This window comes from Camelus dromedarius, chromosome 26, assembly GCF_036321535.1.
Source record: "Camelus dromedarius isolate mCamDro1 chromosome 26, mCamDro1.pat, whole genome shotgun sequence".
Classification (NCBI taxonomy): Eukaryota; Metazoa; Chordata; class Mammalia; order Artiodactyla; family Camelidae; genus Camelus; species Camelus dromedarius.
Window position 1 is genome coordinate 4321153 of NC_087461.1, and position 25594 is coordinate 4346746.

The 25594-nt window shown below is 45.5% G+C and overlaps 1 protein-coding gene across 1 annotated transcript in view; it reads left to right on the forward strand.

Annotated features, from left to right (window-relative positions):
* ITIH2 (inter-alpha-trypsin inhibitor heavy chain 2) overlaps positions 1 to 25594 on the forward strand; it is a 40895-nt gene that overhangs the window by 13621 nt on the left and 1680 nt on the right. The window contains exons 3-20 of the mRNA XM_010982827.3: positions 1433 to 1507; positions 3351 to 3383; positions 4697 to 4866; positions 5488 to 5592; positions 7971 to 8133; positions 9621 to 9728; positions 10396 to 10524; positions 11853 to 11969; positions 13854 to 14022; positions 14604 to 14729; positions 16308 to 16489; positions 18017 to 18202; positions 18774 to 18913; positions 20305 to 20474; positions 21310 to 21447; positions 23441 to 23554; positions 24006 to 24204; positions 24753 to 24925. Coding sequence (XP_010981129.3) covers positions 1433 to 1507; positions 3351 to 3383; positions 4697 to 4866; positions 5488 to 5592; positions 7971 to 8133; positions 9621 to 9728; positions 10396 to 10524; positions 11853 to 11969; positions 13854 to 14022; positions 14604 to 14729; positions 16308 to 16489; positions 18017 to 18202; positions 18774 to 18913; positions 20305 to 20474; positions 21310 to 21447; positions 23441 to 23554; positions 24006 to 24204; positions 24753 to 24925 — 2497 coding nt within the window. The remainder of the gene's footprint in view (positions 1 to 1432; positions 1508 to 3350; positions 3384 to 4696; positions 4867 to 5487; positions 5593 to 7970; positions 8134 to 9620; positions 9729 to 10395; positions 10525 to 11852; positions 11970 to 13853; positions 14023 to 14603; positions 14730 to 16307; positions 16490 to 18016; positions 18203 to 18773; positions 18914 to 20304; positions 20475 to 21309; positions 21448 to 23440; positions 23555 to 24005; positions 24205 to 24752; positions 24926 to 25594) is intronic.

Sequence of the window (25594 nt, forward strand, 5' to 3'; positions counted from 1 at the left end):
TCACTGTTATAGTTACTGGAACATGTATTTATACTTTAAAGCGTTAATGGATTCTACATGAGAATCAAATCCATGGGCTGGCGCCATAGGGTGGCAGGTATGGAGGACAGCCAGTCCCTCCTTATCTGAAAAATGGGGATAATAATTGAACTAACCCAAAAAGTTGCTGCAAGAATCAAGTGACATATGTAAACTACCTAGCACAGTAGAGCCCGAGGAGGGACTTCATAATCACTAGCTGCAGGGCTATTGTTATGAACTTACAAGAGTGCAGGAAAAGCCATTTTCAAAGCACTGTTGTTTTTCACACCTAAGTGAACAATGATTTCCAAATTAAGGGCACTTTAAACATCTCTGTTAAAGGGAGGGTAGCGGGGTTGGAAAGGGATAAATTGGGAGTTCGAGATTTGCAGATACTAACTACTGTATATCAAATAGATAAACAACAAGTTTATAATACAAGGAACTATATTCAATATCTTGTGATAACCTTTAATGAAAAAGAATATGAAAACGAGTGTATGTCTGTATATGTATGACTGGGACATTGTGCTGTGCACCAGAAATTGACACAACGTTGTAAACTGACTAGACTTCAATAAAAAAGAATGCAAATTTTTTTTTAAAGGAGGGAGATTGGGCAAGTGGGCTGGCAGAGTGCAGGAATTACTCCCTGGGAGCTCGAGGTCACTGCTTCAGACCCTTGGGCCTCCTCAGGGTAACGAGAGTCTTGAATTGAGTCATCCTGAAAATCACACAAGAGCTATTTTGCTGCCGGAGGAACAGCCTGTGTTATGGGAATATCCTGGAAGACGCAGCAGCTTGTGATGCAGAGTGGATTGCCTACAAAAATGCCAAAGAGCAGGATGGCATATTTGCAAGGGAAAAAAAATTGCTCTGTCTGCTTAGAAACTATCATATTTTCCGACACTTTAAAAACCACCAGAGTGTGTTGGAAATCTCCTTGGCGGAGCCAGGAATTGAAGCCAAGACATCCAAATGTGTTTGTGCTTTTTCAGGCACTGACTGGTATTCTCTTTTGTATCAACAATTGTAACTGGATGGGTAAAGGTTCGCGTTTGTCTGCTTAGACACTGCCGAGGCCCCCAAGATCTACCCAGTGCTCCCACAGCACCTGCTTGGTCCCTGGGTTACTATAACCCCTGTACCTGTTAACTGGATGCCTAATTGTCTTCAGGCAAACTCAAAAATGAATTCCTGCATCCAACAAATTTGAAGATATTAACTTCCGTTTCCTCACCTCTGAGACATAACTAGCAAACAAATACATTAAAGAAATCATCGTATTAAAAAATGAGTTTGCCCAGAGATATGGAAAAATCAGACAGAATCATACATTGAATACGGTACACCTGTCAGCAGCTGCTTCTTTTTTGTTAATCGAAGTGAACATCCTAAATCCTTTTTTAAGTTTGCAGAGTATGGCGAGCTTGTGGAAGTGGCCCCAGGCGAATTTCAAGTTGCGCCGGAAACCCGTCGGCACCAGGTACAGTAAGCCTCGGTTCCAAAAGGGAAACTAGGTCAACGGGATCATGACTGAAGACAGAAGAAGAGGACTGAGATGCGTTTTGCTAGATTTTCTCAAGAGCTTGTATCTTAGTGCAATGGCATTACATCCAGGGGGAATCGCGGTCAAGGTGAAATAAAGTGAAACCTCCACGCGGCTGTCTGTTAGCCTCCACGCTGTAAGGGTCACCTTGGTCCCTTAAAGAACACATGGCTACGTGTTTTCTTCGAAGTTTAAGATTATGGGATGGTTTTACTGCCTTGTAGGGAGGAATTACTCCTTAGGAGGACATTTCTTACCCCAGCGGTGGCAGACGCCTCTTACTACAGGCATATATCCTCCCCCACCGGTCACTACTGTCTGGGGAGTAGCTCACAGAACACAGGGGACCAGGCTGCGCTGGCGGCTGCATCCCAGAGACCAGCAGCATCATAGACAAAATCTTCTAACTCACAGAGATGAGTTCTCTCGGGGGCTTCTCCCACGTAGAGCCCATGTGCTAAAAAAAAAAAAAAAGTATTTGTGGAAGCAACGCTAAGCTGACCTATGACATGTTTTGTGTGGGGATGAATTTTTGACCTGCTACAAGTCCATGTGTTTTGTGGACTGATAATGTTAAAACCCAATCGGCAAGCCCTCATGTCAGGGTCTTCCGCTAAAAGAGGAATCTTAGTCGTTGAGAACTGCATTTAAAAAGTCCAAAAGAAGGCAACTGCTGGCCTCACTAGGGTGCAAAACACCCCCTAAAATTTCAGTTCACCCCAAATCAGACAAGCTAAGCTTATAACCAATTCTTGCATTATTCTTTAAAAGTCTGTCAGACATTAAATGTCCACCCATCACTCAAAAGGCAGTCAGCTTTCCATGCCCCCAGGACAGTCATTCGTGTGGCTAATTCCGGAGCACAGGGGTTAGAGTACAGAATTTTCCACCTGCCGTCACCACGCCTGCCTTGGGGCTACACCATCGAGGAGATTCGTTTACGTCTCTGTCCCCACGTAGCTTCATCTAATGAAAGAAACAGATATGCGTTCCCACTGACTTGCTGCTATGAAAACACTTAGTCAAGTAGAACAATGGTGATATATGCCACTCAGCATGAGTTTGGTTGAATATTTTCATTTAAAAACATTTGGTTTTGGAGGGAGGGTATAGCTCAAGTGGTAGAGGGCATGCTTAGCATGCACAAGGTCCTGGGTTCAATCCCCAGCACCTCCTCTAAAATTAAATACATAAATAAACTTAATTACCCCCCCTAAAAAATTAAATTAAATTAAATTAAATTAAATCACCCTATTTAAAAATTTGGATTTTTTTAATTAAAAAAAAATTTTCCCCTTAACAAAGGCATTGGGGATTGATTGAACCCAGAACCCATGCCAAACACACACTGTACCACTGAGCTATAACCCCCATCCGTAAAAATACTTGTTTTGAGGTGGGTGGGTACAGCTCAGTGGTAGAGCACATGCTTAGCATACACAAGGTCCTGGGTTCAATCCGCAGAACCTCCAGTAAAAAAATAAATAAATAACCTAATTACTCCCCTCCCACTTCCAAAAAAATTAAAAGCTGATATTTAAGCATTGAATCAAAGGATGATGGACACGCCACTGAAAAGGGGCTGAGACATCTGTTCACAGAAACAAGCCAGAAAGTAGTATTCAGGACTATTTGATATTTAGGTCTTGGCTCCAGTAAATGAGTTTACTGCTCAGTATGGAAGAAAAAAAATTTTTTTTGACCGAGAGAGAACAGTTTTTTCCCTCAAGGTAATAAGCAATGCACTTTTGAAGACTGATTCTCCAATTTCCTTTCACAGAGAAGTGTTTCTGGAGAACCTGGAGAAATGGTGGTAAGTTGACTTTGATTTTGTTAAAAATTGATGTTTGAATGACTTTTCTGTTACCTATTATTGAGAAATCGATACAGTGGCCTCCTTCGTCTTCATCACTGAGAGCATTTACCTGCCTTACGAAACAGCCCCCTTGCCCAATTCTGTTTGGAAGCCCAAATTCAGATGACAGGGTGCAGTGTGCGCACAGCGGGAGCGATGTCCCCACGAGCTGGAAAGGGCCCTCCTCTTCATTTTCTCAAGTTTTGCCCGACAGCGTAGGTTTCATCCAAGCATGTGTATTTACTCCAGTGTAACAGTTCTGATTTAAAATAGGACCCCTAAAGGCATAGGGGGTACAGCTCAGCGGGAGAGTGTGTGCTTGGCGTGCACAAGGTCCTGGGTTCAATCCCCAGTGCATGTTAACAAGTTGAAAGGTTTAATCTTGGATGACAAAGTTTGGGGAAAGGACACTCAGTATGGAAATAAACCAAACCTTTCAGAGGAAAAAGTAAAACCTAGTGGGTTGTGTAATTGCCAGAACCTTGAAGAATCTTACCCTCTAGAGGCACCTCCCAAAAGATGTGTGTTTTTAGTAGTACTTTGTCTTTGAGCACATGGATACTGGAGCTGCCTTAAATCAGCAGAGAGGGACTGAGGAAGGAGTTCCAGAGTGCCGGACTGTAGCTCAAACCCATGAGAATTCCCATATTTTGTTTTTAGATTTTTTTTTTTTAATAGAGGTACTGGGGATTGAACCCAGGACCTTGTGCATGCTAAGCGTACGCTCTACCACTGAGCTATACTTCCACCCCCTCATATTTTGTTTTAATTTGGGAAGGAGAAGAGGACTGGGAGAAGATGAAATTACAATAGATAAGATTGAAGAAGGTAGGTCCCAGTTTGGGACTTTGGGGACCACCCCACCATGCCCCTGGCAGTGCCCCACTCTGAAGATACAGCCCAGGTCCCCTTCCAACACTGTAACCCCGTGTCCTTTCCTTTCCTCTGCCCCGGCATTCTGAAGTTATTTCCTGCACTTACGTAATCCGATCTTGCCTCCCCAGAACCGTTTTTCCCCCTTGTATTCTAATTTTTCAAATCATGATTTATAGACTTACAGAGCTGAAAGACATCTCAGGATATCTCGCAACAGAGGCAGACTTCTGCCTGCGGGGTCTTCCCAAAAGTCATGCTTAATAACACCCGAATTGTGTGCTGACCAATGCCTTAGAACGGTTTGTAATAACATGGACCGCTGTTAACGCCAAATACATAGTGAGGCTCTGTGTAATCTTCTTTCGAGTACAGTTGTATTTTCTTGCCAATTACAGGGCGATGTGGATCAAGTCACCCTTTCTAGCTATAAAGTCCAGTCTACTATTACTTCTCGGATGGCCAACACCGTCATCCAGGCCGAAGTGGTGAACCACTCCCCACAGCCTCAGAGTGTCGTGTTTGATGTTCAGATTCCCAAAGGAGCCTTCATCTCCAACTTCTCCATGTGAGTAACTCCTCTGTAGAACCAGAAGCTGGATACCCTCTACTCACGGAATTAAGCCCCTCATACCTTGAAGGGACCATGATGGTCAGCTGCTCCAAGGGTTCTCACTTTCAAAGCTGTGGACCCACTGCGTATCAAGAGCCATCTTGCGGGGGGAGGGTGTAGCTCAGTGGTAGAGCATGTGCTTAGCATGCACGAGGTCCTGGGTTCAATTCCCAGTGCCTCCATTTAAGGAAAAGAAGAGTCATCATGTGCATGGGTCCCCGGCATTTGTTTCTGTTCGAAGGAACAGAATTTGTGAAGGATTTGCTTTTCTTCTCTAATAAATGAAAGTCAACTTCAGCCTGTCTCTGTGGTAACAACCTCCCACTTACTTGGGGAGAGAAAAATACATGGCGCTGCCCTGGCTTAGGGGGAACCACACACGAGTGCATGTGGAGCTGCACAGAGTCAACTACTGGATATGTGCCTGGGCGTGGGACGGCTGGATCATAGGGTAAAGCTATTTTCAGATTTTTAAGGAATCTCTGTACTGTTTTCCACAATGGCCACACCACTGATGTTTGCTTGTGGTGCTAAGACTACCGTTTGGACCAAGCATGGGCCCTCTGTCATTTTCAGGACTGTGAACGGCATGACTTTTACCAGCTCCATTAGGGAGAAATCTGCTGGCCGAGCCCACTACTCACAGGCGAGAGCACAAGGCAAAAGTGCGGGACTGCTGAGGTAAGGGGGGGGTCCGCACAGCCGGGCTCCTGTCCCACTGCTGCCCGCCTCAGCCCCATCCCCTCCACGGCGGGCCAGCCTCCAGCAAGCGCAGAACCTGGTCGCAGGTGGGAGAACGGGGAATCACCGTACAGTTGCCCAAGGCCTCCTGCAGCACCTGAGCTGCAGGCGCTCTCACAGCCGCCCCCCAGGCAGGCGGCGTGCGTGTGGAGGGCGCTCTGTGACTAAACGTGGCTGCCAGCAGAGCACGCGGAGGCCATGCGGATCCTCTGCCGAGCCGGGCCCAGCACTGCCCACCTCTGCAGAGAGAAGGGTTTGGAATTTGCTGTAATGATTTTTTTTCTGCCTTGTTTTTATGGGGCGGCACCCTTTCCAGCACCAGTTACTTAGTGTAGATTCTGTTTACTTTTTTCTACCCATTATAGTCTTAACTAAGACACTGGGAATGGCAGACCACCCTCAAAGAGGCAGCCTCTCCAACAGGAAGTGTCAAAGGAGTGTTCACTGGTCCTCACTGCGTATCTAATCTCCTCCCAGAGCCTACATGTGTCTTTCTTCCTCCTCCTCCTCTACATCCCAAAGTTCCCTTCAGCTGAGTTTCTTTCCATTTCCTTCATGTGTTCATTCATTCAAAAAATGCATTGAATGTCAACACTGTACCCCGTTCTGTCAGAGGTGACAGTGACACCACAACGAACACTGTCAGGCCAGTGGGGAGACAGCCTCAGAGCCTACACTGTATAGCCTACATATGTGTAACACACAGGTGACTTCTTATATGTAACATACATGTGACTTCATATATGTAACATACAGGTGACTTCATATATGTAGCGGACAGGTGACTGTCATGTAGATAATATAGAAGTGACTATAATATATAATATATAAGTGACTATCCTATATAACATATAAATGACTAATAGGTATAACATAGGAGACTATTGTAAATAACATAGGTGACTATATATTATATAGGTGACTAATATATATAAGTGGCCATAATATATATAACATATAGGTGACTATCGTATATATAACATATAAATGACTGTAATGTGTAAAACACATAGGTGACTATAATATATGTAACCTATAGCTGACTATAGTATATATAATATACAAGGGGGTGGTATATAACGGTGCAATGTGCTAATGTACAGAGGGTGCCAAACCCTTCAGGGGCCCCAAGGACCAAAGGAACAATTCCATCTGGGGGTCCAGAAGGTCGTCACAGAAGAGCTGATGCTTGCACTGAGCCCGGAGAGATGAGCAGACTTCAGCCAGGAGAGAGGACAGGATAGCCCAGGCCGAGGGAACACCCCCAGCGTGGACCCAGGTTCCTCAGGTCTTTAATCTTGAAGTATCGTTTTGCCTTCTTTACTCATCACCTTGACCACAGCATCCACCCACGTATTACTTCTTCAGTCCACAAAGACGTGTTTGTAGCAGAGAGTCTTCCAGGTACTGCAGATACGACAGAGAAGGAGCCCACGCGCCAGTCCGCCCCCCAGATAACTCAGCCTCTCACCGCACGCGCTACTCCTAAGCTCCGTGTGTCTTTTTCTCCAGCCGTCCAGTATCCCAAGCTCATCATGGTATTTCCCTGATCCCAGATGAGCTGGCTGTGCAGTCTCACCTTGCTTATTTAGCCATTTAATTATTTAATTTTTTTAAAAAAAATCACTCATTGTTTATCCCAATGCTCAGATGGTTTTCTCTTTAAAACCATCAACACCTCAAGATTAACGATCACATTGGACTTGGTGTGTGTGGAACTAATGCTGGCCTCATGCTGGAAATAAAGAATAATGCTGGTTTCATGCTGGAAATCATAACTGGCCTAATGTTGGAAATATATACTCAATTTGATGAAACAGTAGATGTCTTCTTTCTGAAGACGTTCAAAAATATAAAGAACCCTTAGAATGAGTCTCATGAGCAGTAGGAGAAATGCGAGCTGTCTTTGGAGTCGATGAAACTTGGGTTTGAGTCCTGCCCTTACAGTCGACTCGCCGCGTGGTCTAGAGCAGATTCCTTACCCTTCGTGAGCCGCGTCGGTTACCATCTGATGGCTGAGGGTATTGGTATCCATCCTGCAGAGCTGCTGTAATAGCAATGATCTGTGTCAAGTTCCTGGCACATAGTAGGGGGTCAATAACTGGTAGCTCTTTGCAGGTGACTCCCAAATCTGTAAGAAGCTCTGGAAGAAAAAGATCAGGTAGGGGAGGAGAGAGAAATTCCAGGTTGGTGGAATGAAAGTTACCTAGAAGTTGCAGTTACCTCTGAGCAGGTTGACAGCCCAGGGAAGTCCGGTTGCCCTCTGCATAGATTCTGCATGTGATGACTTATGGGGGGCGGGGGATTCACATCTTTAGGAGCAGAGCTCTTGACATGGAGAACTTCAAAACCGAAGTGAACGTCCTCCCCGGATCAGAGGTGCAGTTTGAGCTTCATTACCACGAAATGAAGTGGAGGAAGCTGGGCTCCTATGAACACAGGCTCCCCCTGCACCCGGGACGGCTGGCCAAACACATGCAGGTGAGCATCTTGTGCAGAGCGTGCGGTGACGCCACCCTCATGGGGCCCCTGTCCCCAATCTGTACTCTGTCTGTCACCACTCTTTGTGGTGTTCGATGCCACTCAATGCTGCAGGACAGGGCGGTGTGCAGAAAAGACTATGGGTTTGGAGTCAACCAGACCCCTTCTCTACTGATTTCAATGCCGGCTCCTCTCCTTCTTAGCTGTCTCGGTTTCCTGTGGCTGCGGTGACAAAGGACCACACACACTGCGTGGCTTAAAACAGCAGTAATGTGTCCTCTCGGAGCTCTGGAGGAAAGAAATCTGAAAGCAAGGAGCTGGCAGGGCCACAGTCCTGAAAGCTCTCGGGGAGAGTGTTTTTTGCTTCTTCTGGTGTCTGCAAGCTGCTAGCATTCCTTGATGTGTGGCCTCGTGGCCACTTCACTCCAATCGCTGCCTCTCCGGTCACATCACCTCCTCCCCTGAGTGTCTCAAGTCTCTCTCTGTCTTGTTCCTGTAAGAACACTTGTCACTGGATTTAGGGCCCCCTGGGCAGTACAGGTTGATCTCATCTCCAGGTCCTTTATCGCATTTGCAAAGACCCTTTTTCCAAATCAGGTAGCGGCCACAGGTTGCAGGGATTTGATCTAGACATATGTTTTTTCAGCGGGGCCACCATTCAACCCATTACCCTCGCCTTCTGACATGCATCAAGTTATCCTGAGTCTCAATTTTCCCATCTGTGAAAAGGGTACTCAGCACACTTACATGCCTTGGTTACAAGTGAGACGAGCTGGTGGAAATAGCTGGCAAGTCGTAGGAGCTCAGTGAATGCTGAGTCAGTGGTCTTCCTCTGCACCGTGTTCCCCACGTGGCACCCCAACTATCATCACCTCAAGAGAGCAATGCCTGGGGCATTGCACTGTCTACCATTTTGAACTCACCTTTGCTGTAATTGTCACCTCTTGCCTTAAGAACTAAGCTTCACTTTTCTTGGCTCGAATCTTTGTGACATCACATGAACATCTGTGTACGACAGAGATCTGGAAGAAACCCAGGGAAGTGCACAATTCAACCTACTCTCCATTTGGCAGCTAGGAGGGTGAAGCAGGCAGGTTGTGAATTGCTCATAGATGGAGAAGATGGAAGGAGATGAATGGATCATGGTAAAATTTTCATTCCATTCTTATAAAGAAAAATGAATAGGATAGGATAGGTTAGAATAGAGTAGAATAAAAGGAATTAAATCCCAGAGAAGTGAAGCCATTGAAGGGGAGTACTGATTTGCCCAGAGGGTCTTTGGCCTCCGTGGTGAGATGCATCGTATCCCACAGAATGTAAAGGGCATGCAGAAGTGATTGTGAACCCATGTTGGGTCTTCTTTGAGAAGAGAATTTTGATTTCTCAAAGATGAGAAGAAGAGTGGAGGACTTAGTCGTTGTACCTCTTGTTCAGAACCCCTTGAAAGATGTTTTAATGCTTTGAGTCATTTTCTTTCCCACCTCTAGGTAGATGTGCGGATCATTGAGCCTCAGGGACTGAGATTTCTTCATGTTCTGGACACCTTTGATGGGCATTTCGATGGAGTTCCGGTCGTATCTAAGGGACAGCAGAAGGTACCATGAGCGTTGCATGTCACATAGTTGAAGTGGCCACGGGCTCGTGGGTTCTGCTGCTTCTCTGGGGGATAGAAAAGTGACCAGGTGCTGAGCTGAGGCGACTATACGAAGGAACAGGGATCCTTGAGCAAAGTCTAGGGTCTTCCACGGGGTGTACAGGCTAAAACTACCGATCGTTCCATTGCATTTTGACCAGTGGCCGTCCACTTTGGAGCTTCATTTCCTCCAAGTCACCCGCTTGAGCAGTAGCTAAAAGACAGCTCTCACATAATACAGAGTGGATTTTCATTCATCTCAGCAAGAGATGCTCAGCTTAATTCTCTTTCCCTTAATGGCCAATAATAGCCACCTTCGGAAAGATCGGAGTCCTCTCAAGACCCTTTCACCAACTCTTTCTAGAGCTGGTAGCCGTTTCTACCACGGGGGGGAGGGAGGAATTCTTTGAATCTCTTATAAAGGACTGAAACCTGGCCAGCAGCACCTTGGGCTGGTAGTCGCCCCTCGCACCCCTTGGGTTGGCCCCCCCATCAGTAACGGGGCTGAATGGCCCCGGGTCGTGGGGCCGCACCTCTTCTCCTGTGTGTGTGAGAAGGCGCAGCCATCAGCCCAGCACCTGGAGAGGGAGGGGGGCCGAGACCCGCTCGCACACCACTCTTCTTTCCAGGCACACATCACCTTCAAGCCCACGGTAGCACAACAAAGAAAATGCCCCGACTGCTCTGAGACGGCGGTAGACGGAGAGCTGGTGGTGATGTACGATGTGAACAGAGAAGAGAAGGTCGGTGAACTTCAGGTGGGTGAGAGCAGACTTGAGGAGAAGGGCCCTGCCGAAACCAGACCTCTACCTCTCGTTGAATAACCCACACCCTCCGCCTCTGGGTGTTCCTAGCTGCCAACGCAAGTGTCCAGGCTGCCAACGAGGGACTAAAATCATATTTCTCTACGTGTCGCCAAGCATTTTATGTCAAGATAACTGAATAAGGGTCACTGGGTCTCATGCCCTTGGTCCCAGAAAGGTACTTCTAGGCCTCAAATGAAGAACCATAGGAAATCACAAAATGGGAATTTTAGATGACCATCCAAGGCCCTTTGCAATCAGACTATCAAAGAAGGCACGGAGATTATGTTCCTTGAGAGAGTTCTTGAGTGTTTCCCCTTCCTCTTGTGTCGTGTCTTAGATGTGGGTCTGTCTTTCCCCGCACTAAGGTCAGAGCCCTTTGAGAGTGTCCAAAAGCCCGTGCTTCTCTCCAGGGCCTGGGAGGTCGGGGGGTGTCCCCAGCCACACAGCCTGCAGCCGGACACTGTCGCGTCCTGGTAGAAGCATCCAAAGGGCAATGGAAAGAGAATGAAGTGAGCCACTCATCAGGGGAAGACGGAGGGTGGTCAGGGATCCAGCCCGAGGGACCGCCTGTCAACTTCAAGTACAGTCCAGACTCCCTAGGGTGCAGATGAAAGTCCTTCGTGATCTGCCCAGTGGCTTCTGTGCCCTGAAGCCTTGAATTCCGGCATTCATCCCACTGAACCACTTACAGCGACCTAAGGATGCCCCAGGGCTACACAGTCTGGAAGTCTCCTCCCCAGCCCCACCCCCAGCCCCCACGCTGGCAGGCTATCTCCAAACTCTCACTCAAGTCCAGCACAGATGCCATTTCCTTGGGAAAGGACCCCACCCCTCTTCTGAGGTAGACGCACCTCCACTGGGTGTTCTCGGAGAATTTTATTTTGCTGGAATTTTCCCTGGGCTGGAAAATTGCCTCTGTATTTGTCTGGATCCTCTACTTGCTCATGAGCCTCATGAGAGCAGGGGCTCCTCCTGATTCGCTGTTGGGTCGCAGGGCGCCTGGAGTGGAGGCTCTCAACGGAGACTGGGTGGAGCGGAGGGGACTGGAGTGAGACACCCTGGGGGTTGAACTGCTGAGAAGGCTCGGAGCTTCCTAGGGAAGGAGCAGGAAGGAGAAGGGAGGGACGGGTGGACCCCAACCCTCTGTTCTCTTCCTTACAACCGGCCGTCACGCCTTCTGCTCACCATGTGTCCCCTCCTCTCTCCATCCCCAGACCCTCATCTTCCTCCATACCAAACATACGTAATGGTTTGTCTCACAGATAGTTTCTGGTTTTCAGGTATTTAATGGATATTTTGTCCACTTCTTTGCTCCTGAAAACATGGACCCAATTCCCAAGAACATCCTCTTTGTCATCGACGTTAGTGGCTCGATGTGGGGAGTGAAAATGAAACAGGTAAGTACCCCCTGGTTGACAGTGGGCCATGGGCTGCCGACTTTCCTCGACCTCCTCCTGGCACTACAGTTGTTCAGTGTGCCTCCCGCCTAGGGCTTGTCTTAGCTCAGGCTGCTGACAAGGTTACACGGACTGGGTGGCTTATGAGGAGCAGAGATTTACTCAACCCTCACCTTTTTGAAAAATATCATCTCAGTATAACCTCTTCTCACTCTGCTCACTCTTCTGCTTTAATATTCTTTCATTTCTTCCGTATAACATTTTACTCTGGTGTCTTGCCGTTGTTCATGAGTAACTTTGAAACAGTTATGTGCATTTTTTCTAAATTATATTGTAATTCATTGAGGGGGACCATCCTGTCTCATGCTTCCGGTTTGGAGTTTAACGTAGGCTCACTCTGTGTTAATGGTATAGATGTGATTCTAAACCAACAAGGACATTTCATCCATTCATTGATGGCTGGATCCATCCATTCAACCACTTTGAACAACCAACGAACCTTTCATTCATTGAACAACCAATTCTGACCATCCAAGTGTTCACTACTGTTCTGGGATCCAACAGCTGGAAACAACGTGGCCCTGCCCACTGTGCTTACACCCAAATGCTAAGGTTCCCATCGGGGTGTTACTGACATTTTAGGCTGGCTGGTCCTTTATTGTGAGGGCCACATTGTGCATTGTAGGATGTTTGTTTGTTTGTTTGTTTTTGTTAATGGCGGTACTGGGAATTGAACCCAGGACCTTGTAATGCGCTCTCCCACTGAGCTCTCCCTTCCACACACAGATGTTTAGCAGCATCCCTGACCTCTATCCACTAGATGCCAGTAGCACCCACCCTCCCAGTCGTGACGATCAAAACTGTCTTCAGACATTGCAGGGAGGACATTGCTCTCAGTTGAGAACCACTGGTCTAATACAACAGTTTATTCTCTCCTTCCTTCTTGCCCTCCCTCCCTCCTTTCCTCCTTCCTCCCTTTCTTCTTTCGTTTAACAAATGTTTACTAAGCACCTACTGTGTGTCAGGCATTTGGTTTATCACTGAAGTTCAGACGACTGTTACACACCCAAGTGGACACGTCCAGTCCAGTGTTCAAAAGGGTGATAGCGAGCTGTACGTGGTGGAGCCACCAGCATGTAGAAGGTACTGACAGCAGTGAGCCCAGATGAGAGCAGCAAGGAGCAAGTGGAATTAGAGACGAGAACCAAGAGTGAACCCTACACTCTTCCAGTAATTAGAATAGTCTGGGGAGAAGAGGAGGAACCAGCAAAGGAGATTAAGAAAAGCAGTCAGTGAGTGTCAGAGGGGAAAAAACCAAGACAGGCGGAGGTTCTGGAAGATAATGAGCAAGTTGTCTTAAGAGGGAGATGTGACCAGTTCGTTCAAATGCTGCTCGGATTGGCTCTGAGGCTCATAATCCTGAACTTAAAATGAGACCATGAAACTGGTCACGCATAACGAAATGAGATGGTGAAAGTTTAAATATCAAAATGCAGACAAAACATGTTCAGGATCCGTGAGAGGCAGACCTGTGTTTACTGAGGTGGGTTCAAGATGTTTTCTAGGAGAATTGCACCTTGAAAATGACTAGGATGAATGATTGGTCCTCCTCATTTCTTCTTAGGCTTAAAGCTTATGTATTAAGAATCTTTTCCATTCTTTCTTTTAATTGAAGTGTAGTTGATTTACAAAGTTGTGTTAGTTTCTGGGGTACAAAAGAATGAAATCATGCCATTTGCAGCAACATGGATGGACCTGGAGATTATCATACTGAGTGAGGTAAGTGAGACAGAGGAAGACAAACATTCCTATGATATCACTTATAAAGAATCTAAAAAAAAAAACTGACACACATGAACTTACTTCCATCCTCTTTTTAAATAGACAGTGGAAGCCATGAAGACCATATTGGATGACCTACGCACTGAAGACCAGTTCTCTGTGGTTGATTTCAACCACAACGTTCGAACCTGGAGAAATGATTTAGTCTCAGCTACAAAAACACAGATTGCGGACGCCAAGAATTATATTGAGAAAATCCAGCCCAGTGGAGGTGAGGGGGTTCAGCCTGAAGCCCAGGGAGCAAATTCCATTAGATTCAAACCTCAGTTCACATAAGAAATATTCTTCCCTCCCGCAGTGGTCTGTGCCCAGCCTGCCATGGTCTGCCTTAAATAATACCTTTATCGTTCCATGAGGAGTACTAAGTTCACGGTGGAAGCACAACATATAACCCATCCCACACACGCTTTTACCATTCCATCCTCAAAAAGGGGTGTCGGGAGGTGGCACTAGCCTTTTTATGGCTCGCATGGCCTAACATGTAACTGACTACAGAACAGTGTCCAGGTGCATCGGTACCTTCAGTTTGGTGGCTAACGACACGTCGATGTCAACGTGCTTTGAAAGGGTTCATGCCTCTCTAAGGGAAGCGTTTACTACAAAGTGAGGATTTTACGCCACTGGGGAATCTCGACCAAAATTTACATCCCTTGGAAAGCAATGGAATGACTTGGGTGCTGAATAAATAAATTATGCACGAGTCATCACCAGATGAATCTGAACCCAAGATGTGATGGTTTGGGTGGAAAGTAAGAGTATCTAACAGAATGGCACGCTCTGTTGCGTTCACAGGCACAAATATCAACGAAGCCCTCCTGCGGGCCATCTTTATTTTGAATGAAGCCAACAACCTGGGACTGTTGGACCCCAACGCAGTGTCACTTATCATTTTGGTGTCTGATGGCGATCCAACAGTAGGCAAGCATCACTTCAATTTTCTAGCGACAAACATTTATACTGTGGTTTCTTGGGAACGTGATTTTCTTGAAATGGGAACTCTCGTGACATTTACCTGAATTTCTAAACTGTTTAAAACCCATGCTTCCTAAAGAACCCTGAAGCACTCACCCCACTTAAAACAATCCCCGGACATTTGGGGAGATGCTCTGGAAAGCCGCCCTTTTGCCTCCACAATGTGGGGAATTCAAATCGTACGCCGTGAGGATTGCTGATAGGTGCTAGTGAAATGCATTTATTTCCTCAACTTGACGTGTGTGAGATGGTGCACAGGAGTGAGTGTGATGAGTGTTTATCCAGCTCTCCCAGGAGAACCTCTGAGTAACTTAGTCCTCCGTGCTTCTCCACACTGCTCACTGCACCTGATGCAGTGAGCTTTCTTCTCTGATGCATCCTGTGTGTTAAGCACTTTTCCTGTCCACAAAACGGCCTGCCACCTCCCTGCTTCTGTTGCGTACCGCTGTCTTTATTTGCTTTATTTGCGTCTTTGCGCTGACAAGCATCAGTGGGAGGGAGAGCGGCGCTGCACTGCAGTCCATCTTGTAGACACGGTCTGTGTCTAGCCGGCGCCCGGCACAGCTCAGCGGAAGGGGAGTGAGTGGTGCAGTCCTGACAGTGCACCAGGGTTCTGGAAAGAGGGGGAGTGAGAAAGAATGGCGGCTGTGTGTATTTGTTATGATTTAGTGTTTTCCCTCCTTCGATCAGATGACTTTTAAAATTTAATTTTAGAATAAAATCGTAAAGAAGAAAAGGAAATACAGTAAAAAAAAAAAAAAAACAAAAAAAACCTGTCAGTTTCTCACTCCTGACCTTCAACCATTCACTTCTTGTCCCTGGAGACAGTCACTGGTTGCCAATTTCTTGTGTATCTTTCCAGAGATGTTCTATGCATATCTATATACTCTGAATACAGACGCACACACACACATATATATGAAAGTGTGTACATACACACACCTGTACTAATGCATCTTGCATACATTGATCTTCACCTTGTTTCTCTCCCCTTGAAAAATGCATCTTTGAAGGAGGAGGGTATAGCTCAGTGGCAGAGTGTGTGCTTAGCATGCGCAAGGTCCTGGGTTCAATCCCCAGTACCACCATTAAAAAAAATAATAATGCATAAATGAATCCAATTACCTCCCCCCCAAAAATGAATAAATTAAAATTTAAAAAATACATCTTTGAGCTCATTCAATAAATACATAAATAATTGCCTTGTTCTTTTTCATAGCTGCATAGTATTTCCCAGTTTGAATGTACCATAATTTAACCAGTCTCCCTTATTGGTATACGTTTAGGTTGTTTTTGATGTGTTGCCATTCCCAATAACGTTGCTATATACCATCATCCATACTTTAATTCAGCATGTATGACTGCATCTGTAAAAAACATTCCTGGAAGTTGAGTGACTGGGTCAAAGCATAAGTGCATTTTTAATTTGGACAAATTTTGCTAAACTGCTTTCTGTGGGTTTTCCCCTCAAACTTTGTAACATGGCCTCCTTGTTTATTTCCTTCCTGTCATCGTCACGTTTAGGTGAACTGAAATTGTCAAAAATTCAGAAAAACGTGAGGGACAACATAGGAGACAACATCTCCTTGTTCAGCTTGGGGATAGGATTCGATGTCGATTACGACTTTCTGAAGAGGCTGTCCAATGAAAACCGTGGGATCGCTCAAAGGATTTATGGAAACCAGGACACTTCTTCCCAGCTCAAGGTAACATTTTGTTCTGCCTTATTCTTTTTTTTTTCTTTTTTCCTTCACTTGAAATCATTCAACTAGCAATAGCTGGTGCCTAAATGAAGATGGCTGAGTTTAAGTAAACATTGGCATTATTTCAGTGATAGCAGGTCACAAGAATCTGGAAGTGTTCCAATTCCTTGCTCATGCACCCCACCCCCACTTGTGTATCTGCACTAACAGTGAGATGAGAGGCAGGAAGGTGATGGGTACACAGTTCTTTATTCCTTGAAGAGGTCTTGGGAGGCGCTGTCAGATCTTCTTGTGGCTGTCAGTCTGCTAAGCAATCGGTCCTCCTAATAGTCATGGCTACTCTTTTCCCTTTCAAGTAGACTGGCGTCTTGGAAATCCACTTTTAATGGCGCAACACAAATCAAGCTATAACCTATACATTTCCTTAAATATAAAGGATATGAATTACTTGTTTATTTTGACTAAATGGACAAGAAGAAGATGTAGGAGAAGAAAAATATACTTTACCCCTCTCCCCTGTCAGTTCCAGGTTCCGTTTATCAACAGCAGGCGCCATATTTAAACCTGGGAACAGGGAAGAGACGGGTTCTGATTTGGGGATGTCAACCCAGGTGACTTACCTTTTTTGTTGTTAAATTATTCGACTTTTCTAATTTTTATATATATATATAAATGTATATATATTCTAATTTTTATACATATATATACACATGTATATGAAGTCTAGTCAGTTTACAATGTGTCAACTTCCGGTGTACAGCAGGATGTTTCAGTCATCTATATGCATACATATATTCATTTTCATATTCTTTTTCATTATAGGTTATTACAAGATATTGAACATAGTTCTCTGTGCTCTACAGTAGAAACTTGTTTATCTATTTTATATATAGAAGTTAGTATTTGCAAACCTTGAACTCCCAGTTTATCCCTTCCCACCCCTTTTCCCCACTGGTAACCATAGGTTTATTTTCTATGTGTGAGTCTGTTTCTGTTTTGTAAATAAGTTCACTTGTCTTTTTTTTCTTTTTTTGTTTTAGATTTCATGCATGAGTGGTATCATATGGTATTTTTCTTTTTCTTTCTGGCTGACTTCACTTAGAATGACGATCTCCAGGTCCCTCCATGTTGCCAGCTGACTTATCTTATTATGAGTGTCCATGCGCTTTTCACGCTGGTCGTGACAGAAGGAAAAAATGCTAGGCTCTTACATCCAGAATAATTGTCTTTTTTTTTTTAACATTTTTTATTGATTTATAATCATTTTACAATGTTGTGTCAAATTCCAGTGTTCAGCACAATTTTTCCAGAATAATTGTCTTAACAAGAATGATCACCTCTGTTTCAGTTCACGTAATCACAGTGAGAGTTTTCCGTAGCTTTCCACAGAGATGCTGGCAGAACACACTGAGAGATACCTGCTAAGCACTTAAAGAATCTTAGAGAACAATGCTTGAGAGCTATAAAGTGGTGTGAAAATAATGATTTCTCTCTCTCTCTCTCTCTCTCTCTCTCTTTAATGAATTACAGAAATTCTACAACCAGGTCTCTACTCCCTTGCTGCAGAACGTTCAGTTCAACTATCCCCAGTCGTCAGTAATGAACATCACTCAGAACAGTTTCCATAACTATTTTAAAGGCTCCGAGATTGTGGTGGCAGGAAAAGTGGACCCTGATAAGCTGGAGCAGCTCCAGAGTGTGGTCACTGCAACTTCGGTATTTGTGCTTATCTGCTTCCTCTAGAAACACTGACTGGTCCCCTGGATACAGCCCACCTGCTGTGTTAACAGGCTGGTACTCTGGCTTCCAAGAGTCACATATGCCGAATAAAAGCAATAAATAAGGGGGAAGGGTATAGCTCAAGCGGTAGACTGCATGCTTAGCATGCCCGAGGTCCTGGGTTCAATTCCCAGTTCCTCCTCCAAAAATAAACAAATTTAATTACCTTCCCCCACCAAAACAAAAAACAGAAAAATCAAAGCATATCAAACATGTTAAAAAAAAAAAAAGGAAGTGAAATAAAAGCAATAAGTGAAAGAGAGGACATGAGCATATCTGTGCCATGTTCCCAACTATTGTATAAATCCTTACCTTCTCATCCCAAACCCAGTCCCCAAATCCAGAGGTGTGCGCTTACTTCCTCTCGTGCATCCTTTTGAATTGTTTTGCATTCCCCGTCTAGTCGCATGGTACCCCACGCCTCACAGGAGGTACTCCAAAAAGTGTGAATTGATGAGCTCCAGTTCTGCTGCCCTGGTGTCTTTCAACCGAACCTCTTGTCATCCAGGCTAACACAGAGCTGGTCTTGGAAACCCTGGCCCAGATGGACGGCTTGGAGGATTTCCTCTCCAAGGACAAGCATGCGGATCCGGATTTCACCAGGAAGCTGTGGGCCTACCTGACCATCAACCAGCTGCTAGCTGAACGGTAGGAAGACATACGCCGGAGGGATTTGCAACAGCAAAAGGTTTGGCTTGACTAGTTGAAGTAACAGACAAAGAGAGTTTGGAGCCAAGACACGCAGCAAATTATTACAGGGTTTCAAGCCTTTTCACTAAGGCCGGGCTCACTCTTACTTTCTTGACGTACAACACACATACAGTAACGTGTGTGGCGTGCGTTCGCTGCCAGTGTCCAGTGTAATGCTTTTTTATGTGCGTCCCCCACCTAGTCAGCACCCAGAGTCAGATACAGATTTCTCTCATCTTTGACGTTTCTTTCGTTCTCTTCCACTCAACACCCACCTCCCACCTCGAGTGGAAGTCCCTGTTCTGACATCTGTCACTGTCAGTTATTTTTGCCTGTGACTACATTTCATACAGTGACACAAACTGTGTCCTTTTCTTTCTGGCTTCTTTCACTCAATATGATGACCTGTTTCATCTCCGGCTTCTCGGTTGACCTGTATTTAAACTCTCCAATGTAAAACCTTTATTTCTAGAGTACTGTATGGTTCTCTGACCGCCTGTATCAGAATTACAGGGGGGTGTTTGGATAAGGAAAGTACTGTTCTCGAACCCCACGCTACCTGTTTGATTCTCAGAAAGGTGGAGCAGGGTCACCTGAACTAGGTTGGGAAAAACGAAATACGGCCGTAATAACTGCTCAGAAAATCCGCGATGTCAAATAGGATTGTAAATCAGACACGAGGCTGTAAGCTGTGGCTTTGAAGCAAGTGCGAAACTTCCCTGCCCCTTTACAGAAACGACTGGGTGCATGTAAAGGTATCTAGCAAATTGCTGCAGAAGCTAAATATTGATTTTTAAAAACAATCGCCATAAAGTGGTTCAGTGGTTGCCGGGGGCAGGGGTGGGAGGATGAGCAGGCAGCGCACGGGGGATTTTCAGGGCAGTGAAACTAGTCGGTCTGATACTGTAATGACGCATGTCTGTTACTGTGCGTTCATCCAAGCCCACAGAATGCACAGCCCCAGAGTAAACCCTAACGTCAGTGCGGGCTTTGGGCGACCAGGACGTGTGGACGTAGATGCATCAGGTGTAACAAGTGGACCGCTCTCGTGGGTGGCGCTGAGAAAGCGGAGGCTGCCGCGCTGGGGAGGGGCAGGGAGTGTACGGAAAATCTCTACCTTCTGCTCAGTTTTGCCGCAAACCTAAAACTGCTCTAAAGGATAATCTGTTTAGCAACTTCCTTAGGACTACCTGGCCGGAGAAAACACTACGCTTCATGAAGCCCGTTAGTTGTGTTTTAACCCCGTGGCCCCCAGGGTCCCGGCTGAACCCGGGAGTGGTGGGCTGTGTGGCTTCAGCGCAGCCGGGCGTGTAGTGATGCTCTGTCGTGTCTCTCTTCCCTGAACACAGGAGCCTGGCTCCTACAGCGGCTGTTAAACGGGAAATTACAAGAACAATCCTGCAGATGTCCCTGGAGCATCACATAGTGACGCCCCTCACGGCGATGGTGATTGAGAACGAGGTGGGGGATGAGCGCATGCTGGCCGACTCCCCTCCACAAGACTCTTCCTGCTGTCCAGGTCAGTCTAGCTGCCTGGGGGTCTTTCTTACCCCGAGCCAAGGTCCCCCAGTCCCTGCTGTCTCCAGCTCTTGTGCCCAGTCCTGTGTCCCCAGGTGCCCAAGCTCTCCCTGTCAGTTTGAGGACAGTTTACTGCCGTGGTCTTCCAATGTGTCTGCTCCCTTGTCCCCCAAAGGAATTCTGAAAACCTGTACCCCCCCAGCATGTGTTGTTTAAATCAACATTAATTTTTTTTGACCTTGTTTAAATAGTTGCAACAAATTTCATTTGGGGCATATTGAAAATAAGGATCTTTAAAAATAAAACCATTACATCACTGTTTCAAGTGTATTCAATGCAATGGAATACCTGATTTGATAATTATCCATTTAAAAAAATACATGAACAAATTTGATTTTAATTATCAGAAATTTTATATTGTTCTTTTTTTCTAGTTGAACTTCTTTTTCCATTCCGTTTTCCTGGCAGAATTAGATCCTAATGTAATATATTTTTATGCTTGAAAGTCTTTCATTGCTCATCCTACTCCTCTGCAAGAAAAAATACCTTTCCAAATTGAAATTTTTTTCAGTTTCTTGTGACCGTAAGATTCTGAGTGTTCCAAGTTTCCTTGTAGACTGAGTTTTCTTAAAACTGCTGAGAACCCTCTAGCAGGCCCACACTGCATGGATGACAAAAGGAGCTGGAAGAGAGAGGACTGGAATAAAAATAATGGACCAAAATCTTAGCTGAGAACCTCTGGGGTCGGTCTGCATAAAAACAGATTCCGGAAATTATAAGCAACTTCCACGGAAAAGTAAACCTGGAAACTGATGGAGACAGGTTTTTCTACACAGGTGCCCTGTTCTACGGCAGCAAAGTTCCTCCAAATGCATTGCCGTCGTGGGCCAGCCCTTCGCCGACACCAGTGATCCCCATGCCTGCGGTGGGAGCACAGGTGCTTGAGACGACCCCCCCTCCACACGTGATAAGAGGTAAACGGCCGTCCACGCTGCTCCCACATCCTGGATCTCAATCGGATCATAATTTTGTGGAGCATTTATACACATTAAAAAAAATCCTGGTAAAGTAAGTGACTTTCACAGGTATTATTGCCTCCCATGGAAAAAAGATGGCCCCAGGTATTAGCCAGCTTGAGCCACCTTAACAAGATACCATACATAGACTGGGTGGTTTAAATAACAGAAACTCATTCCTCAGAGTTCCGGAGGCTGGAAGTCCAAGAGCAAGGTGTTGGCAAGGCAAATTTCATTTTCTTGGCTTGTAGGCAGCACCGTCTTCCTGTGTGTTCACATGGCTCCTTTGCGTGTGCACTGGAGAGAGAGAGACAAACAGACAGAGGGGGCAAGCTTTCCAGTGTCTCTTAAAGGGCACAGATTCCATCATGGGGGCCCCACCCTTGTGACCTTGTCTAACCCTCATCAGTTCCCAAGGCCTCACCTCTAAACACCGTCATGTTGGTGGTTACAGCTTCATCATGTGAATTTGGTGAGGGGGACAGTTCGTTCTGTAGCACCCCACTTCCAACTGTACAAGGCAAACCCTCTGGGATGGAAGAAATGCACCTCTCGTGTGGGGAGGGCCTGTGGGTATCAGTGAAAAGAACATTCTCTTTGGAGATTGCTCGTGCCACTTGCCTGAACTTGAGTGAGTTACTTAACATTTCTGTACTTCCTTCACTTTGAGAACAGGCACAGTGATAGTCAGGTAGCTGGGTTGTTGATTAAATGTAAAACCATCTTTAAAGAGCTCACATGTAATAGTCACTCAATGAATAAGTGTTGTTATTAAAGATGAGAAGCTGTCAATTTTACGATCAAACATACTTCCATGTTGTTTCCTGTATCACTACATCATTATAGATTATTTCGGGGGATTGTTTATGTGTTTGCTGGTTCAGTTTTAATGGCGTACTTTACAATCCTGGTTTTGATCAGTGTTTGGAAACTTTTCTACCAGTGATTTCAGCAGGAGGCGTGGGTAGCAGGCGTGATTGCGTAGAAGACAGGAAAACGTATTTCCTTGTGATGTTGGCAGCTGTGGTCTCCTTGTGCAGATTTCTTTCTTTGCCTTCTCACTGTCAACCTCTGCAGTGAGGGAGAAGCGGTCCGGGGGAAGTAGGGGTGTCTCCCCTCCCATTCCTGGTCTCCTTCCGCGCCTCTCAGGGGAAGGGATTTCCGCTGCTTTGCAATTAGCTGGTCCCGGCAGAAAGCCTGTGCCTTTCCCTTCCTTTTATTTAGGAGCAAACGTCAACACTGAGAGAAGGAGCGCGTCCTTCTCCCTGTGGGAAGGTCCCAAGTGCCAGCTTAACCCCTGGCTGTTTGAAGTTTCTTTTTCTTTATTTGTTCTCTTTTTTTCTTTCCTTGGCTTACCATGTTGTGTTAATTTCTGGTGCGCAGCATAGCCATTCAGTTCCATGAAGTTTAAGTATCCGAGGAGCTCCCAGGGTGCCTAGAAACGTGCTGCTTTTCTAGACTGTGGGGAATGTAGGCCTCTTCCATCCAGAAAGCCTCAGAGCTAATTTCTAGGATTGTAAGCCCACTGCTCACTGGCTTTCGGATTCTGACAGAGAACGTAGCAAGGACTTTGAATTGATATTTATAATATCTTAAAAATATATCCTTATAGAGTTTTGTTTTGTTTTGTTTTGTTTACTTTTTTTTCAGTGGAGGTGCTGGGGATTGAGCCCAGGACCTCATGCATGCTAAGCATGTGCTCTGCCACTGAGCTGTACCCTCCCCCGACATTTGTAAAATAACATAAAACTCTGATGGAGACTCCATGAGGGAGGGACAATGGGTGAGGGCCGCTGGGTCCCCAGGGCCTAGAACAGGACCTAGCATGTAGCAGGAGCACAGTACACGTCTGTTTTCATGAAATTAAAGATGTTTGGGAACAAAAGACTGTTCACCTCACTCTTCCTTTCTGTGATTTTGTTTGTTTTCATCTTCTTTGTGTATTTTCCAGTTGAAAATGACCCACACTTCATCATCTACCTACCGAAAAGCCAAAAGAATATTTGTTTCAATATTGACCCAGAGCCTGGAAAAATCCTCAGCCTTGTTTCTGATCCAGAATCGGGTAAAAGAAAAAGATCTTATATTTGAATTAGAATTTTAGATCATGGTCATGCTTCTCTGTCACTGCCTGGGATTTCTTTCTTTCTCACCTTAATAAAATTAGAATATATATAGGTATATAATATATATGTAATATATATATTTCAAACTACATTTTCAAACTCCAATGGTGACAAATTAATTATAAATATATTCCTAACTGTTGGATCTATTACAGATAAAATATTCTGAGTATGAACTAGCAGAACTTATTGTGATATAATTAATTTAAACTATAATAAAGCAGTTATAAGATGAGAATTAGAAGGAAAAAATGTTATGTAAATCCTGAAGGAAAATAAAAGAATAATGTCCCCCATAGTCTCAAGTTTTATAAATTTGAATTATGGTGCTCACATGTGCCCCCCCCCCAAAAAGCACACAAAAGAGAAAAGAAGTTTTTTTTTCTGCAGGGATTTTGGTCAACGGGCAGCTCATTGGTGCCAAGAAGCCCCAGAATAAAAAACTAAGCACCTACTTTGGGAAGCTGGGATTTTATTTCCAACGTGAAGACATGAAAGTAGAAATCAGCACTGAGACCATCTCGCTGAGCTGGGGCTCTCGGACGGCTGTCCTGTCCTGGTCCGACACAGCCCGCATCCTCCATCAGAGGCAAGTACTGTCACATTCGAATTCGGGCGTGTCCTTGACATGTGACTACATCAACACATCCAGACATCCGTGACACAGAGAACTCAGAGTCATCATTTTAAGTGTGAATAAGTTGAGGTTCAGAAAGCTGGTTACTTCCTCCTGTTCCTGGCAGTAGTTTTGGTCACAGTGCATCTCAGGGCTAGCCTGGCGCCTGGCTCGTAGGAGGTCCCCAGTTAGTATGTGATGGACAAGTGAATGAACCCATCAACTGAAGTCCAGCCGACTCTGTCAGAGTATGTTTAGAAACACTATGGTTGTGCACTATGAGGAATATCTTCCCATTAGTATCCGTTCGTTGTTGATACAGAAACAGACAGTGACAGAATTTCAGAGCCATGAGTGAAATCAACATTCTCCAGCCAGAACGTTGTAAAGCTCTTAGGAAACTGGGACGGTGGAGGTGGGGGTTTGTACTGGGCAGAATGGAGTCCTGTTAGGGGTGGGAGAGGATCACTGTCTAAAGAGTCTGTTCTGGAATCGTTAATTCCATTTTGACTTCCCATTAGGGTACTTGTCTCAGTGAAGAAAGAGAAAACTGTGACCATCGTCCTGGATAAAGAAATGTCCTTTTCCGTTTTACTCCATCAAGTTTGGAAGAAGCATCCAATCAATGTAGACTTTTTGGGGATCTACATCGCCCCCTCAAATAAGTTTTCTCCTAATGCACACGGACTGATAGGTAAAGTGTCCACCGTCCACCCTCGGCCTTGAGCAGCTCTGACTGTTAGAAGGTGGGCAAGTGACAGGTGTGGACTCAAGGGTTCAGGGAGGACCCACCTACACTCTGTGCCCTGGTCCCAACTTGTGAAGGTGCCTGAGTGACGACCCAGAGAGGTCAGTGTCATTGAATGGGTGTAACGTTTACTGTTGGTCACGGTTTCCATAGAAACGCGAGGCATTTCTCGCCATGCAGGGCCACAGGGAGAAGGCCACATATGGGTCAGGAACCAGGAGCAGGAGCTAGAGATAGGTTTAGAGCAGAGCCGTTATTGGGGTTTCTGTGGGGAAGACAAGACAGAGCAGGGTGGTTTGGGGTTGGCCTGAACAATTTCAGCAGCGGGCGCTGGGCTACAGGGTGGGCTTTCCTTGCCTGGGACCTGGCCCTGGAATGATTCCTCTGGGGCACACGGGCCAGAGAGAGGAGGTCTGGCTCTGGGCTGGTTAGTTTGCAGATCCCGGCCTTGTTCCTGGCTGCATCCTTTGCTATCTTTCAGAACTGGCTTTCCCAGGGAGCGGCAGTCTCTCCCCAGCCAGACAGGGTTTTTAAGATGTCAAAACATCATAATATACAGAAAATAAAAAACATGATTCATACAACCGAACACAGCGGTGTGGGGTGACTCAGTAA